The 13989-nt window shown below is 48.3% G+C and overlaps 1 protein-coding gene across 1 annotated transcript in view; it reads left to right on the top strand.

Annotated features, from left to right (window-relative positions):
* LOC148454336 (uncharacterized) overlaps positions 1-11121 on the top strand; it is an 80549-nt gene extending 69428 nt beyond the window's left edge. Inside the window, exon 20 of the mRNA XM_088461031.1 lies at positions 8536-11121. Coding sequence (XP_088317157.1) covers positions 8536-9374 — 839 coding nt within the window. The 3' untranslated portion in view covers positions 9375-11121. The remainder of the gene's footprint in view (positions 1-8535) is intronic.
* The last annotated feature ends 2868 nt before the right edge of the window (positions 11122-13989 follow it).

The raw sequence follows: 13989 nt of genomic DNA, 5'->3' as shown, positions 1-13989 counted from the left end.
CTACACCCTCCTCTGTCACTACAGCACTCTCTTATCCTACACCCTCCTCTGTCACTACAGCAATATCTTATCCTACACCCTCCTCTGTCACTACAGCACTCTCTTATCCTACACCCTCCTCTGTCACTACAGCACTCTCTCATCCTACACCCTCCTCTGTCACTACAGCACTCTCTTATCCTACACCTTCCTCTGTCACTACAGCACTCTCTTATCCTACACCCTCCTCTGTCACTACAGCCATCTCTTATCCTACACCCTCCTCTGTCACTACAGCACTCTTATCCTACACCTTCCTCTGTCACTACAGCACTCTTATCCTACACCCTCCTCTGTCACTACAGCACTCTCTTATCCTACACCTCCTCTGTCACTACAACCATCCCTTATCCTACACCCTCCTCTGTCACTACAGCACTCTCTTATCCTACACCCTCCTCTGTCACTACAGCAATCTCTTATCCTACACCCTCCTCTGTCACTACAGCACTCTCTTATCCAACACCCTCCTCTGTCACTACAGCACTCTCTCATCCTACACCCTCCTCTGTCACTACAGCAATCTCTTATCCTACACCTTCCTCTGTCACTACAGCACTCTCTTATCCTACACCTTCCTCTGTCACTACAGCACTCTCTTATCCTACACCCTCCTCTGTCACTACAGCACTCTCTTATCCTACACCCTCCTCTGTCACTACAGCACTCTCTTATCCTACACCCTCCTCTGTCACTACAGCAATATCTTATCCTACACCCTCCTCTGTCACTACAGCACTCTCTTATCCTACACCCTCCTCTGTCACTACAGCACTCTCTCATCCTACACCCTCCTCTGTCACTACAGCACTCTCTTATCCTACTCCCTCCTCTGTCACTACAGCACTCTCTTATCCTACACCCTCCTCTGTCACTACAGCACTCTCTTATCCTACACCCTCCTCTGTCACTACAGCACTCTCTTATCCTACACCCTCCTCTGTCACTACAGCAATATCTTATCCTACACCCTCCTCTGTCACTACAGCACTCTCTTATCCTACACCTTCCTCTGTCACTACAGCACTCTCTTATCCTACACCCTCCTCTGTCACTACAGCCATCTCTTATCCTACACCCTCCTCTGTCACTACAGCACTCTTATCCTACACCTTCCTCTGTCACTACAGCACTCTTATCCTACACCCTCCTCTGTCACTACAGCACTCTCTTATCCTACACCTCCTCTGTCACTACAACCATCCCTTATCCTACACCCTCCTCTGTCACTACAGCAATCTCTTATCCTACACCCTCCTCTGTCACTACTGCAATCTCTTATCCTACACTCTCCTCTGTCACTACAGCCATCTCTTATCCTACACCCTCCTCTGTCACTACAGCACTCTTATCCTACACCTTCCTCTGTCACTACAGCACTCTTATCCTACACCCTCCTCTGTCACTACAGCACTCTCTTATCCTACACCTCCTCTGTCACTACAGCACTCTTATCCTACACCCTCCTCTGTCACTACAGCACTCTCTTATCCTACACCTCCTCTGTCACTACAACCATCTCTTATCCTACACCCTCCTCTGTCACTACAGCACTCTCTTATCCTACACCCTCCTCTGTCACTACAGCACTCTCTTATCCTACACCCTCCTCTGTCACTACAGCCATCTCTTATCCTACATCTTCCTCTGTCACTACAGCCATCTCTTATCCTACACCCTCCTCTGTCACTACAGCCATCTCTTATCCTACACCCTCCTCTGTCACTACAGCCATCTCTTACCCTACACCCTCCTCTGTCACTACAGCACTCTCTTATCCTACACCCTCCTCTGTCACTACAGCAATCTCTTATCCTACACCCTCCTCTGTCACTACAGCACTCTCTTATCCTACACCCTCCTCTGTCACTACAGCACTCTCTTATCCTACACCCTCCTCTGTCACTACAGCAATATCTTATCCTACACCCTCCTCTGTCACTACAGCACTCTCTTATCCTACACCCTCCTCTGTCACTACAGCACTCTCTTATCCTACACCCTCCTCTGTCACTACAGCACTCTCTTATCCTACACCCTCCTCTGTCACTACAGCACTCTCTTATCCTACACCCTCCTCTGTCACTACAACACTCTCTTATCCTACACCCTCCTCTGTCACTACTGCAATCTCTTATCCTACACCCTCCTCTGTCACTACAGCAATCTCTTATCCTACACTCTCCTCTGTCACTACAGCCATCTCTTATCCTACACCCTCCTCTGTCACTACAGCACTCTTATCCTACACCTTCCTCTGTCACTACAGCACTCTTATCCTACACCCTCCTCTGTCACTACAGCACTCTCTTATCCTACACCTCCTCTGTCACTACAGCACTCTTATCCTACACCCTCCTCTGTCACTACAGCACTCTCTTATCCTACACTCTCCTCTGTCACTACAGCCATCTCTTATCCTACACCCTCCTCTGTCACTACAGCCATCTCTTATCCTACACCCTCCTCTGTCACTACAGCACTCTCTTATCCTACTCCCTCCTCTGTCACTACAGCACTCTCTCATCCTACACCCTCCTCTGTCACTACAGCACTCTCTTATCCTACTCCCTCCTCTGTCACTACAGCACTCTCTTATCCTACACCCTCCTCTGTCACTACAGCACTCTCTTATCCTACACCCTCCTCTGTCACTACAGCACTCTCTTATCCTACACCCTCCTCTGTCACTACAGCCATCTCTTATCCTACACCCTCCTCTGTCACTACAGCACTCTCTTATCCTACACCCTCCTCTGTCACTACTGCAATCTCTTATCCTACACCCTCCTCTGTCACTACAGCAATCTCTTATCCTACACCCTCCTCTGTCACTACAGCACTCTCTTATCCTACACCCTCCTCTGTCACTACAGCAATCTCTTATCCTACACCCTCCTCTGTCACTACAGCACTCTCTTATCCTACACCCACCTCTGTCACTACAGCAATCTCTTATCCTACACCCTCCTCTGTCACTACAACCATCTCTTATCCTACACCCTCCTCTGTCACTACAGCCATCCCTTATCCTACACCCTCCTCTGTCACTACAGCACTCTCTTATCCTACACCCTCCTCTGTCACTACAGCACTCTCTTATCCTACACCCACCTCTGTCACTACAGCAATCTCTTATCCTACACCCTCCTCTGTCACTACAGCACTCTCTTATCCTACACCCTCCTCTGTCACTACAGCCATCTCTTATCCTACACCCTCCTCTGTCACTACAGCCATCTCTTATCCTACACCCTCCTCTGTCACTACAACACTCTCTTATCCTACACTCTCCTCTGTCACTACAGTAATCTCTTATCCTACACCCTCCTCTGTCACTACAGCACTCTCTTATCCTACACTCTCCTCTGTCACTACAGCACTCTCTTATCCTACACCCTCCTCTGTCACTACAGCCATCTCTTATCCTACACCTTCCTCTGTCACTACAGCCATCTCTTATCCTACACCCTCCTCTGTCACTACAGACATCTCTTATCCTACACCCTCCTCTGTCACTACAGCACTCTCTTATCCTACACCCTTCTCTGTCACTACAGCCATCTCTTATCCTACACCCTTCTCTGTCACTACAGCCATCTCTTATCCTACACCCTTCTCTGTCACTACAGCCATCTCTTATCCTACACCTTCCTCTGTCACTACAGCCATCTCTTATCCTACTCCCTCCTCTGTCACTACAGCACTCTCTTTTCCTACACCCTCCTCTGTCACTACAGCACTCTCTCATCCTACTCCCTCCTCTGTCACTACAGCACTCTCTCATCCTACACCCTCCTCTGTCACTACAGCAATCTCTTATCCTATAGCCTCCTCTGTCACTACAGCACACTCTCATCCTACACCCTCCTCTGTCACTACAGCACTCTCTTATCCTACTCCCTCCTCTGTCACTACAGCCATCTCTTATCCTACACCCTCCTCTGTCACTACAGCCATCTCTTATCCTACACCCTCCTCTGTCACTACAGCACTCTCTTATCCTACTCCCTCCTCTGTCACTACAGCACTCTCTTATCCTACACCCTCCTCTGTCACTACAGCCATCTCTTATCCTACACCCTCCTCTGTCACTACAGCACTCTCTCATCCTACACCCTCCTCTGTCACTACAGCACTCTTATCCTACACCCTCCTCTGTCACTACAGCACTCTCTTATCCTACACTCTCCTCTGTCACTACAGTAATCTCTTATCCTACACCCTCCTCTGTCACTACAGCACTCTCTTATCCTACACCCTCCTCTGTCACTACAGCACTCTTATCCTACACCCTCCTCTGTCACTACAGCACTCTTATCCTACACCTTCCTCTGTCACTACAGCAATCTCTTAGCCTACACCTTCCTCTGTCACTACAGCAGTCTCTTATCCTACACCCTCCTCTGTCACTACAGCACTCTCTTATCCTACACCCTCCTCTGTCACTACAGCCATCTCTTATTCTACACCCTCCTCTGTCACTACAGCCATCTCTTATCCTACACTCTCCTCTGTCACTACAGCACTCTTATCCTACACCTTCCTCTGTCACTACAGCAGTCTCTTATCCTACACCCTCCTCTGTCACTACAGCCGTCTCTTATCCTACACCCTCCTCTGTCACTACAGCACTCTCTTATCCTACACCCTCCTCTGTCACTACAGCAATCTCTCATCCTACACCCTCCTCTGTCACTACAGCACTCTCATCCTACACCCTCCTCTGTCACTACAGCACTCTTATCCTACACCCTCCTCTGTCACTACAGCACTCTCTTATCCTACACTCTCCTCTGTCACTACAGTAATCTCTTATCCTACACCCTCCTCTGTCACTACAGCACTCTCTTATCCTACACCCTCCTCTGTCACTACAGCACTCTTATCCTACACCCTCCTCTGTCACTACAGCACTCTTATCCTACACCTTCCTCTGTCACTACAGCAATCTCTTAGCCTACACCTTCCTCTGTCACTACAGCAGTCTCTTATCCTACACCCTCCTCTGTCACTACAGCACTCTCTTATCCTACACCCTCCTCTGTCACTACAGCCATCTCTTATTCTACACCCTCCTCTGTCACTACAGCCATCTCTTATCCTACACTCTCCTCTGTCACTACAGCACTCTTATCCTACACCTTCCTCTGTCACTACAGCAGTCTCTTATCCTACACCCTCCTCTGTCACTACAGCCGTCTCTTATCCTACACCCTCCTCTGTCACTACAGCACTCTCTTATCCTACACCCTCCTCTGTCACTACAGCAATCTCTTGTCCTACACCCTCCTCTGTCACTACAGCCATCTCTTATTCTACACCCTCCTCTGTCACTACAGCCATCTCTTATCCTACACTCTCCTCTGTCACTACAGCAATCTCTTATCCTACACCTCTGTCACTGTCCTACACCCCCCTCTGTCACTACAGCACTCTCTTATCCTACACCCCCCTCTGTAACTACAGCAATCTCTTATCCTACACCCCCCTTTGTCAGTACAGCACTCTCTTTTCCTACACCCTCCTCTGTCACTACAGCACTCTCTTATCCTACACCCTCCTCTGTCACTACAGCACTCTCTCATCCTACACCCTCCTCTGTCACTACAGCCATCTCTTATCCTACACCCTCCTCTGTCACTACAGCCATCTCTTATCCTACACCCTCCTCTGTCACTACAGCCATCTCTTATCCTACACCCTCCTCTGTCACTACAGCAATCTCTTATCCTACACCCTCCTCTGTCACTACAGCAATATCTTATCCTACACCCTCCTCTGTCACTACAGCAATATCTTATCCTACACCCTCCTCTGTCACTACAGCACTCTCTTATCCTACACCCTCCTCTGTCACTACAGCACTCTCTTATCCTACACCCTCCTCTGTCACTACAGCACTCTCTTATCCTACACCCTCCTCTGTCACTACAGCACTCTCTTATCCTACACCCTCCTCTGTCACTACAGCACTCTCTTATCCTACATCTTCCTCTGTCACTACAGCAATCTCTTATCCTACACCTTCCTCTGTCACTACAGCACTCTCTTATCCTACACTCTCCTCTGTCACTACAGCACTCTCTTATCCTACACCCTCCTCTGTCACTACAGCCATCTCTTATCCTACACCCTCCTCTGTCACTACAGATTAATGAGGGCAAAGTATCTGCCCATTGCAGGAGTCCATTAGTTTTCTGAACACAGCAGATATTGTACTATGGAAAAGTCTTTGGGCCTGATTCAGAGCCGGACGCTCTGACCAGAGCGCTCGCTCTGAATCAGGGCCCTCCTCCATTAAAATGGAGCGTCCTCCTGGACTCTCGTATAGCTGTGGGTCACCACCCACAGCATATACGAGCGTGCAAAAAGATGTTCGCGATGGTCTTGACCATCGCGACCATCGGACTTGCGAGGGAAACCCTGCGGTCAGGTTTCCCATCCACAAGCCCTGGAGTGATTTTGGCTCTATCAGAGCCAAAATCACTCCCACTGACATCACTTGTGATGTCAGTGGGGCCGGCTTCAGACGGTAGGCGTTCCCATGGGAACGCCTCCATCTGGCCGCCCCGCCACGCCCACCAAAGGGGGCGTGCTGTCAATCAACATCGACAGCACGCCCCCTTTGGTGCAAGACCCCGAGCGTTGGAAAGCCCGTCGCTCGCCGTGTCTCTCGCATGCGCACGACGGAGCTCCCTCCGTTGTGCGCATGCGCAATGGGGAACATCGACCCACTTGCGAGCGTACTGCCGCTCGCGAGTGGGTCTGAATGACCCCCTTTGTGCTGAGATGGGGTGTCAGGACCTTGGAGATAAGGATTTAATCAGCCCTTTTCATCCAGTCGTAGTGTAACATTACTTGTATTTAGTTAACCATGTACTTATGTAACTTATGTCCATTGTACAATTCTGAAATGTTGCTAGGTTTATTACATAAGTATGTTTTTTGATTGTGTAGTGTTAGTTGTTTAATATACTTTTTGATTGTTGCATCTGTACTGATTGTTATGAATGTATCTGCACTATTTACATGAGACCCCTACAGCTCGCAGATGGGGCTCATGCAATAGGCGGGGATCCACAGAAAAGAATTTACCTGGAGTAAAGCAGCAAGCAAGGTAGGGGTTAATAGCTGATGTAAGTGTGTGCTGGGGACTGCTGCTGGAAGTAATCTACTGGCACAGGTGGATATGCACTAAATCAGTTAGGATGCAGATCTGGACTTGTAGCAGGCCAACTTTGCAAGATGCAATGCTAGATTTGGGCTTGGTTGTGGCAGGCCAGCTACTCAGGATGCAGGTAGGAATAATGTTGTACCTGTAATGCTGTATATGAACTTGGTTGTGGCAGGCCAGCTACTCAGGATGCAGGTTTGAATATTGTTGTACTTGCAACGTTTGATATGGCAGGTGGGAATACTGTGGAACCTGCAACGCTGGAAATGGATTAGATTGTGGAAGGCCAGCTACTCAGGATGCAGGTGGGAATACTGTGGAACCTGCACTGCTGGAAAGGGATTTGATTGTGGCAGATCAGTTACTCAGGATGCAGGTGGGATTTATTTTGTAACAGAACCAGTACTTGATATGGTTAAACTGACAGGTGAATGCAAGTTGCAGTGTGTAGCAGAATCTGTACTTGATATGGTTAAACTGACAGGTGAATGCAGGTTGGAAGTTGTAGCAGAACCAGTACTTGATGTAGTTGAACAGGCAGGATGAAGCCACAGGTACACGCTGGACTAGACACAAACCGGAGGGGACACAAAAGGTAAGCTGGAGAGTCTTGGTAAGGCACAAACACGTAGCAGGAATGGACACGGGAACAGGCAGATTCCAGCAGGACACAGGAGTAGGACTGGCAGGGACAGGACACAAAGGACAGAGTCTATGAGCAAGGATATTCAATAGCAGGATACTGGACACAGGAATAAAGGTTAAGGAGCAAGGAACTGCACAGCATGCAGCGACCACGTGAGCCTTCAATAGTTGCAGGACCTAGTAATATCACCGGCAGGCAGGAACAGACTTGAATCCTTAATGAAGGGAGAGGTCTCCTGTGATTGGTCACTCAGGCTGTCAGGTAACGAGACTACCAACAGGTGAGTAACTGCGCGTAGCAGCCAGAGTCCAGGTAGTTAGGATAACCACTGAGAACCAATCAGGCAGAGAGCCACAGCGGCACATGTAACACTGATTGCATTCCTGCTCTAGCAGACATGCTGGAGTCACACACTTCAGGATGTCTGCAAGTGAACAGAAGCAGGACAGAGGTTCTCTCTCTCCTGGACAGTGCGGCTACAAATTCTATTAGACTGGTCACAGTGCAGCAAAGTTGCGTTTATAAGTAGATAATGAAGTCTTTGCAGACATTGCTATTATGTGTACCCACTAATAATGGGAATACATTGAGTGAATTCCTTACCACACAGTGTAAAATTAAATTGTTTTGAGGTAACATTTGTATTTTAATACATTTATTTTATTCTGAGCAGATGGACACAACAGCGGGAGTAGGTTGGACGTACTTCTTATTTCATCTCCAGATTGTAAAATGGAATATGACAACATCAGACGAGACTCTCCAGGAGAGGACGTCCGTACCCCAAATATACATCCAGTACATCACACCACAGATCTGCCACCTGGTCCCCCTAATCCTGAGGAAAGTTCTCCTGCCAAATCAAATATTGTTCTACATACTATACCTCTCACAGGAGATACATTATTCTTACGTTCTATAGGTAGAGAATGTTTTATAGAGAATAAAAATCCTACACCCCACCATCCAGCTCACCCAGGTGAAAGGCCATTTTCCTGTTCCGAGTGTGAGAAATGTTTTAGAACAAAATGGCACCTTCATAGACATCGGCGAATTCACACTGGCGAGAAGCCGTTCGCATGTGCCGAGTGCGGAAAATGTTTTACCCTGAAATCGCAGCTTTTCAATCACCAAAAAACTCACACCGGGAAAAAGCCATTTCCATGTTCGGAGTGTGGGAGATGTTTTGCAGAGAAGTTGTCTCTTGTCCACCATCAGAGGATCCACACCGGCGAGAAGCCGTTTCCATGTTCCGAGTGTGGGAAACGTTTTACCCAGAGATCACAACTTGTTAGTCACCAGAGCGTTCACACCGGCACAAAGCCGTTCCGGTGCTCTGATTGCGGGAAATGTTTTGCACAGAAGTCCCATCTACTTAACCACCAGAGAACTCACACCGGCGAGAAGCCGTTTCCATGCTCCGAGTGTGGGAAATGTTTCCCGCGGAAATCCGCACTGGATAGACATCGGAGAACTCACGCCGGGGTGAAAGCACTTCCATGTTCGCAATGAGGGAAATGTTTTCCTGAAATCTGTCACACAAGTCAGATGCCATCTCCATGTCCTGAATGAGGAGAGTGTTCCCGCCAAAAATCGGAGCTTGCTAAATAATACCCCATTCACAGCGGCAAAACGTTTGCGTGTTCCTAGGTGGGAAGTGTTTTATCGGTCGAATGAATCTCATTAAACAAAGTATTTCTTCTGAGGCAGGTCTTTCTCATGATATTAAGGATTGATCTGGTGTCCTTTGTAATACTGTTGTCACTGTCCTACTAAATTATGGAGGATCTACATGTTTTCAAGGAGTTTGTCACTGGCCTCAAAAATAACACTTTATTTCCTAAGCCACAGATTCTCAAACTCGGTCTTCAGGACCCCGAACAGTGCATGTTTTCCAGGTCACCTCACAGAATCACAAGTAAAACAATTCGCGCCACCTGTGGATCTTTTAAAATGTGTCAGTAAGTAATAACTACACCTGTGCACCTGCTGGGTGACCTGTGTGGGGTCCTGAGGACCGAGTTTGAGAACCACTGCCCTGAGCTGTTGGAAAAGAGCAGTACACATACAACAAATGGTTATGTGCCGAGATTCTTTTGGGAGGTTCCGGCTATACTAATGGCTTCCATTTAACATAACTGCACCTAATATCGCATTTATATGATAATGGTTGGCAATCTGAGATGGCAAAAAGAAAAAGTCATTGGTCATCCTAGACAGTAGATGGCAGTAGAGCTTCCACTTAAAAGATTGTCAGTAGCTCCTACTGGCTGCTCGCTTGCTTGCTGGGCATGTTGTTGAAAGTGACTGAACCATAGCCAAATTGGCTGCTGTGGCCGCCTTCTAGGGAGCAGTTTGATTGGCATTATTCACAGATTATGTTGGAGTAGTGCATGAAGGGGCCAACTGGGAATCCAGTAGTTGGGGCCCAAACTATAGGGGGTGTGGCCAGCCACCTAAAAAGACCTTGGCCAATCATTAGAGAGGACATGCAAAGAACAAAGCCCCTTTATGAAGGAGGTGACAAGGGTGTGTCAGTACCGCCCACTTTGATTGGCCAGAGGGCTAATTTTGGTGTAGTTTCCATAGAAACAAACCAAGTACCCAAGGTCATCTATGATTCTGCTACACTCAGTTACTGACCCTCTAGTAGTTATAGTACCAATGTATAATTTAAGTGCATGGTCTGGAAGCTGATTCCTAGAGTAGGTGGTGGGTTCCTCATCCAGTGGTGGCCACGGGAATTTTCCCTGTGGGCCACCCTATCTACAGAGCAGGCGGGAAGATATAGTCCTTGCTTGAGATAGGTACAGCTACTTTACGTTGACCTCTAGCTTGGACACTAGACCTTGAATACTCTTTTTTTGCCGGCCTATGTGAATACCTGGGTTTGATTGGTGTCTCCCATATTTCTGATGCCAGCGTATGTCTCAGACGCCTCTACCACTGCATTCCAAAAATCTGGGGGCTACTGAGTACCGGCGAGCACTTTCAGTTCTAATGGATATGTGGTAGTTATAGCATTTTATTGCAAGTTGTACTCCAAGCTGAATCCTGGCTCTTTCAAGTCACGGCAACAGAGACTTGGCATAATTACTTCACTGGCAAACAAATCCATATTGGCTCCCTAGGTTGCAGGCCATTACATTTCCCCCCCATGGTGTGCCACAGTGACTGTACAGGTGTGTGATATATTGCATTCATTCTGTGATAGGGCGCACATTGCAGTGACACAAATAAAATGGACCTTTATCTATTATATTAAGTCTTCAGTTATGTGAAATATATAAAGCTATAGTGATGAAACATATGGTAAGCCAGTGATCCAATCAGAGCATGACTTAAAGTTACTCACCCGATAGTCATGTCTCGTGTACAGTCCTGATGTTATTTATCACATCACTTCCCGCAGACTCAGGGGGCAGTGTATGTATGGCCTAATGAATTCATGGCAAACAACACCTAATTCAATTATTTTGTTCTTGTATGTGTTTATGGTCTTGAAATGCCACAGTGATATAGTATTTATATATGAATTTATTTTATAAGGGAATGTAGTTGTAATGTCGACATCTACAGAATGACAACATGTAAAATGCCGACATTTTGCAGGGAGCAGGCTGCAGCAGCGGAGGGTTGGGGTTAGGCTGCAGCAGAGGAGGTTCGGGGTTAGGCTGCAGCAGAGGAGGTTCGGGGTTAGGCTGCAGCAGAGGAGGTTCGGGGTTAGGCTGCAGCAGAGGAGGTTCGGGTTTAGGCTGCAGCAGAGGAGGTTTGGGTTTAGGCTGCAGCAGAGGAGGTTCGGGGTTAGGCTGCAGCAGAGGAGGGTTGGGGTTAGGCTGCAGCAGAGGAGGGTTGGGGTTAGGCTGCATCAGAGGGGGATGAGAGTTAGGATGCATCAGAGGAGGATTAAGGTTAGGCTGCAGCAGAGGAGAGTTGGGGTTAGGCTGCAGCAGAGGAGGGTTGGGGTTAGGCTGCAGCAGAGGAGGGTTGGGGTTAGGCTGCAGAAGAGGAGGGTCGGGTTAGGGTGCAGCAGAGGAGGGTTAGGCTGCATTAGACGGGGGTGAGGGTTAGTCTGCAGCAGAGGAGGGTTGGGGCTAGGCTGCAGCAGAGGAGGGTTGGGGCTAGGCTGCAGCAGAGGAGGGTTGGGGCTAGGCTGCAGCAGAGGAGAGTTGGGGTTAGGCTGCAGCAGAGGAGTGTTGGGGTTAGGCTGCATCAGAGGAGGATTAAGGTTAGGCTGCAGCAGAGGAGGGTTGGGGTTAGGCTGCAGAAGAGGAGGGTCGGGTTAGGGTGCAGCAGAGGAGGGTTAGGCTGCATCAGACGGGGGTGAGGGTTAGTCTGCATCAGAGGAGGATTAAGGTTAGGCTGCAGCAGAGGAGGGTTAGGCTGCATCAGACGGGGGTGAGGGTTAGTCTGCATCAGAGGAGGATTAGGTACTGGGAGGGGAGGGCTAGGTTTAGGCTGCAGCAGTGGAGGGTTAGGGATAGGTTGCAGGAGGGTTAGTGTTGGGCACTAGAGGGCGGGTTAGGCACTAAGGGGAGGGTTAAGGTTAGACTATGGGATGGTTAGGCTGCGGGAGGAGAGGTAAAGATAAGGTACTATGGGGAGGCTAGCATGATACACTGGAAGTCATCAGGACGTCACCACCGGACCCGGAAGACACCGCTGTAGCCACTGTACCAGGTAAGTCACCACTAAGACCCACAGGGCTCAGGGCTCCAATATAAAAAGAGCTCTGCACCCCAAGAGCCAAGTATAATAGCCGGCAATTTGCGGCAGCCAGCATGATTTCGGTGAGATAGTCACTAGGCTTAAAGCCACAAATCCGCCTGGTTTTGCCTTTAGACTAATTACCTTTTAAATATGACTATCTCTGTATTGCACCAGCTCCTGCGAGTTGCGGGCTACTATGTTGGCCCCAAAAGGTTTGTTGGTTCCACAGATTAAATGCACCGAGCCAGAGCCACGTGGGACTTAATGAGGGGCTAGAACTTAGTAAGTTATTCACATAACTCCTCAGTCTCCTTATAATTTATCCTGTGCTATATACAACATCCAACATCATATCTGCTGTATCAACAACACAAAATTATTGTCTTTATATTAAATAAACCTTAAAATAAAATAGTGCAAAAGAATAAACTGCTAAATGATATCAGATATAATTGTCCGCACTGAATTGATACAAATTATATTCAGTTGTCTTTATTAATATAAATGGTATAAACAGCTTGTTAGGATCTGGAGGTCTGATTCAGACCCGCTCGCAAGTGGGTCGATGGTCCAGTGCGCACGCGAGACCCGGAGCGAGCGCAAAAAGCACTCGCTCCGTGGCTCACTACAAAAGGGGTGGCTGTCGATGTTGATCGACAGCTCGCCCCGTTTTGTAGGCGTGGCCGGGGGGGTGGCTTCACAAACGGAGGCGTTCCCAAGCGAACGCCTGCCGTTTGTTGGCCGCCCCACTGACATCACCAGTGATGTCAGTGAGAGAGCTTCCGGCTCTATTAGAGCCAGAAGCTCTCTGGGGCTTGCGGCCATGAGACCCTACCACAAGGGTCTCGTCGCAAGCCCGATGGTCGTGATGGTCTTGACCATCGCGACCATCATCCTGGCCACTCGCAATAGCTGTGGGTGGTAACCCACATCTATGCGAGCGGCCAGGAGGCCGCAACTAAAAAAAACAGCGCCCGCCCTGATTCAGAACGAGCGCTCGCTTTTTGCGAGCGCCTCTGAATCAGGCCCTCAGTTTGTTGTGGACCCGGGGTGGAAATAGGAGCAGACACCTGAACAGATTTAAATTGAAAAGTGAGTTTTTTAATGGGTGAACTTGCACACATTACAGATAAAATAAAGTCCAGAATATTAAGAGGAGGGTGATGATTACAAATTGTAGTGAAGTATGTATAGGTAATGTCCAGGTAGTGGCAGAACTAATAAAAGTCTTGTAATCCAAATGGCCACTGCAAGGCTGAAGACAGGATAACAGTACTGATTGAAACTGGTGAGATAAAATCCGGAGAGGTAATGGAGTAATTAGAATAGCAGCAGCTGATGAATTAAGTGGAGAGTTGTACTGAGACGGCTCAGTGTAGAAACAGAGAGCTAGGTAAATGGAGACAGTGTAGGTTCA

Source organism: Taudactylus pleione, unplaced genomic scaffold, assembly GCF_031769625.1.
Source record: "Taudactylus pleione unplaced genomic scaffold, aTauple2 ptg001003l, whole genome shotgun sequence".
In the NCBI taxonomy this organism is placed as follows: domain Eukaryota; kingdom Metazoa; phylum Chordata; class Amphibia; order Anura; family Myobatrachidae; genus Taudactylus; species Taudactylus pleione.
Note: the sequence above shows the minus strand (reverse complement) of the source record. Positions and strands in the feature narration are given on the sequence as shown.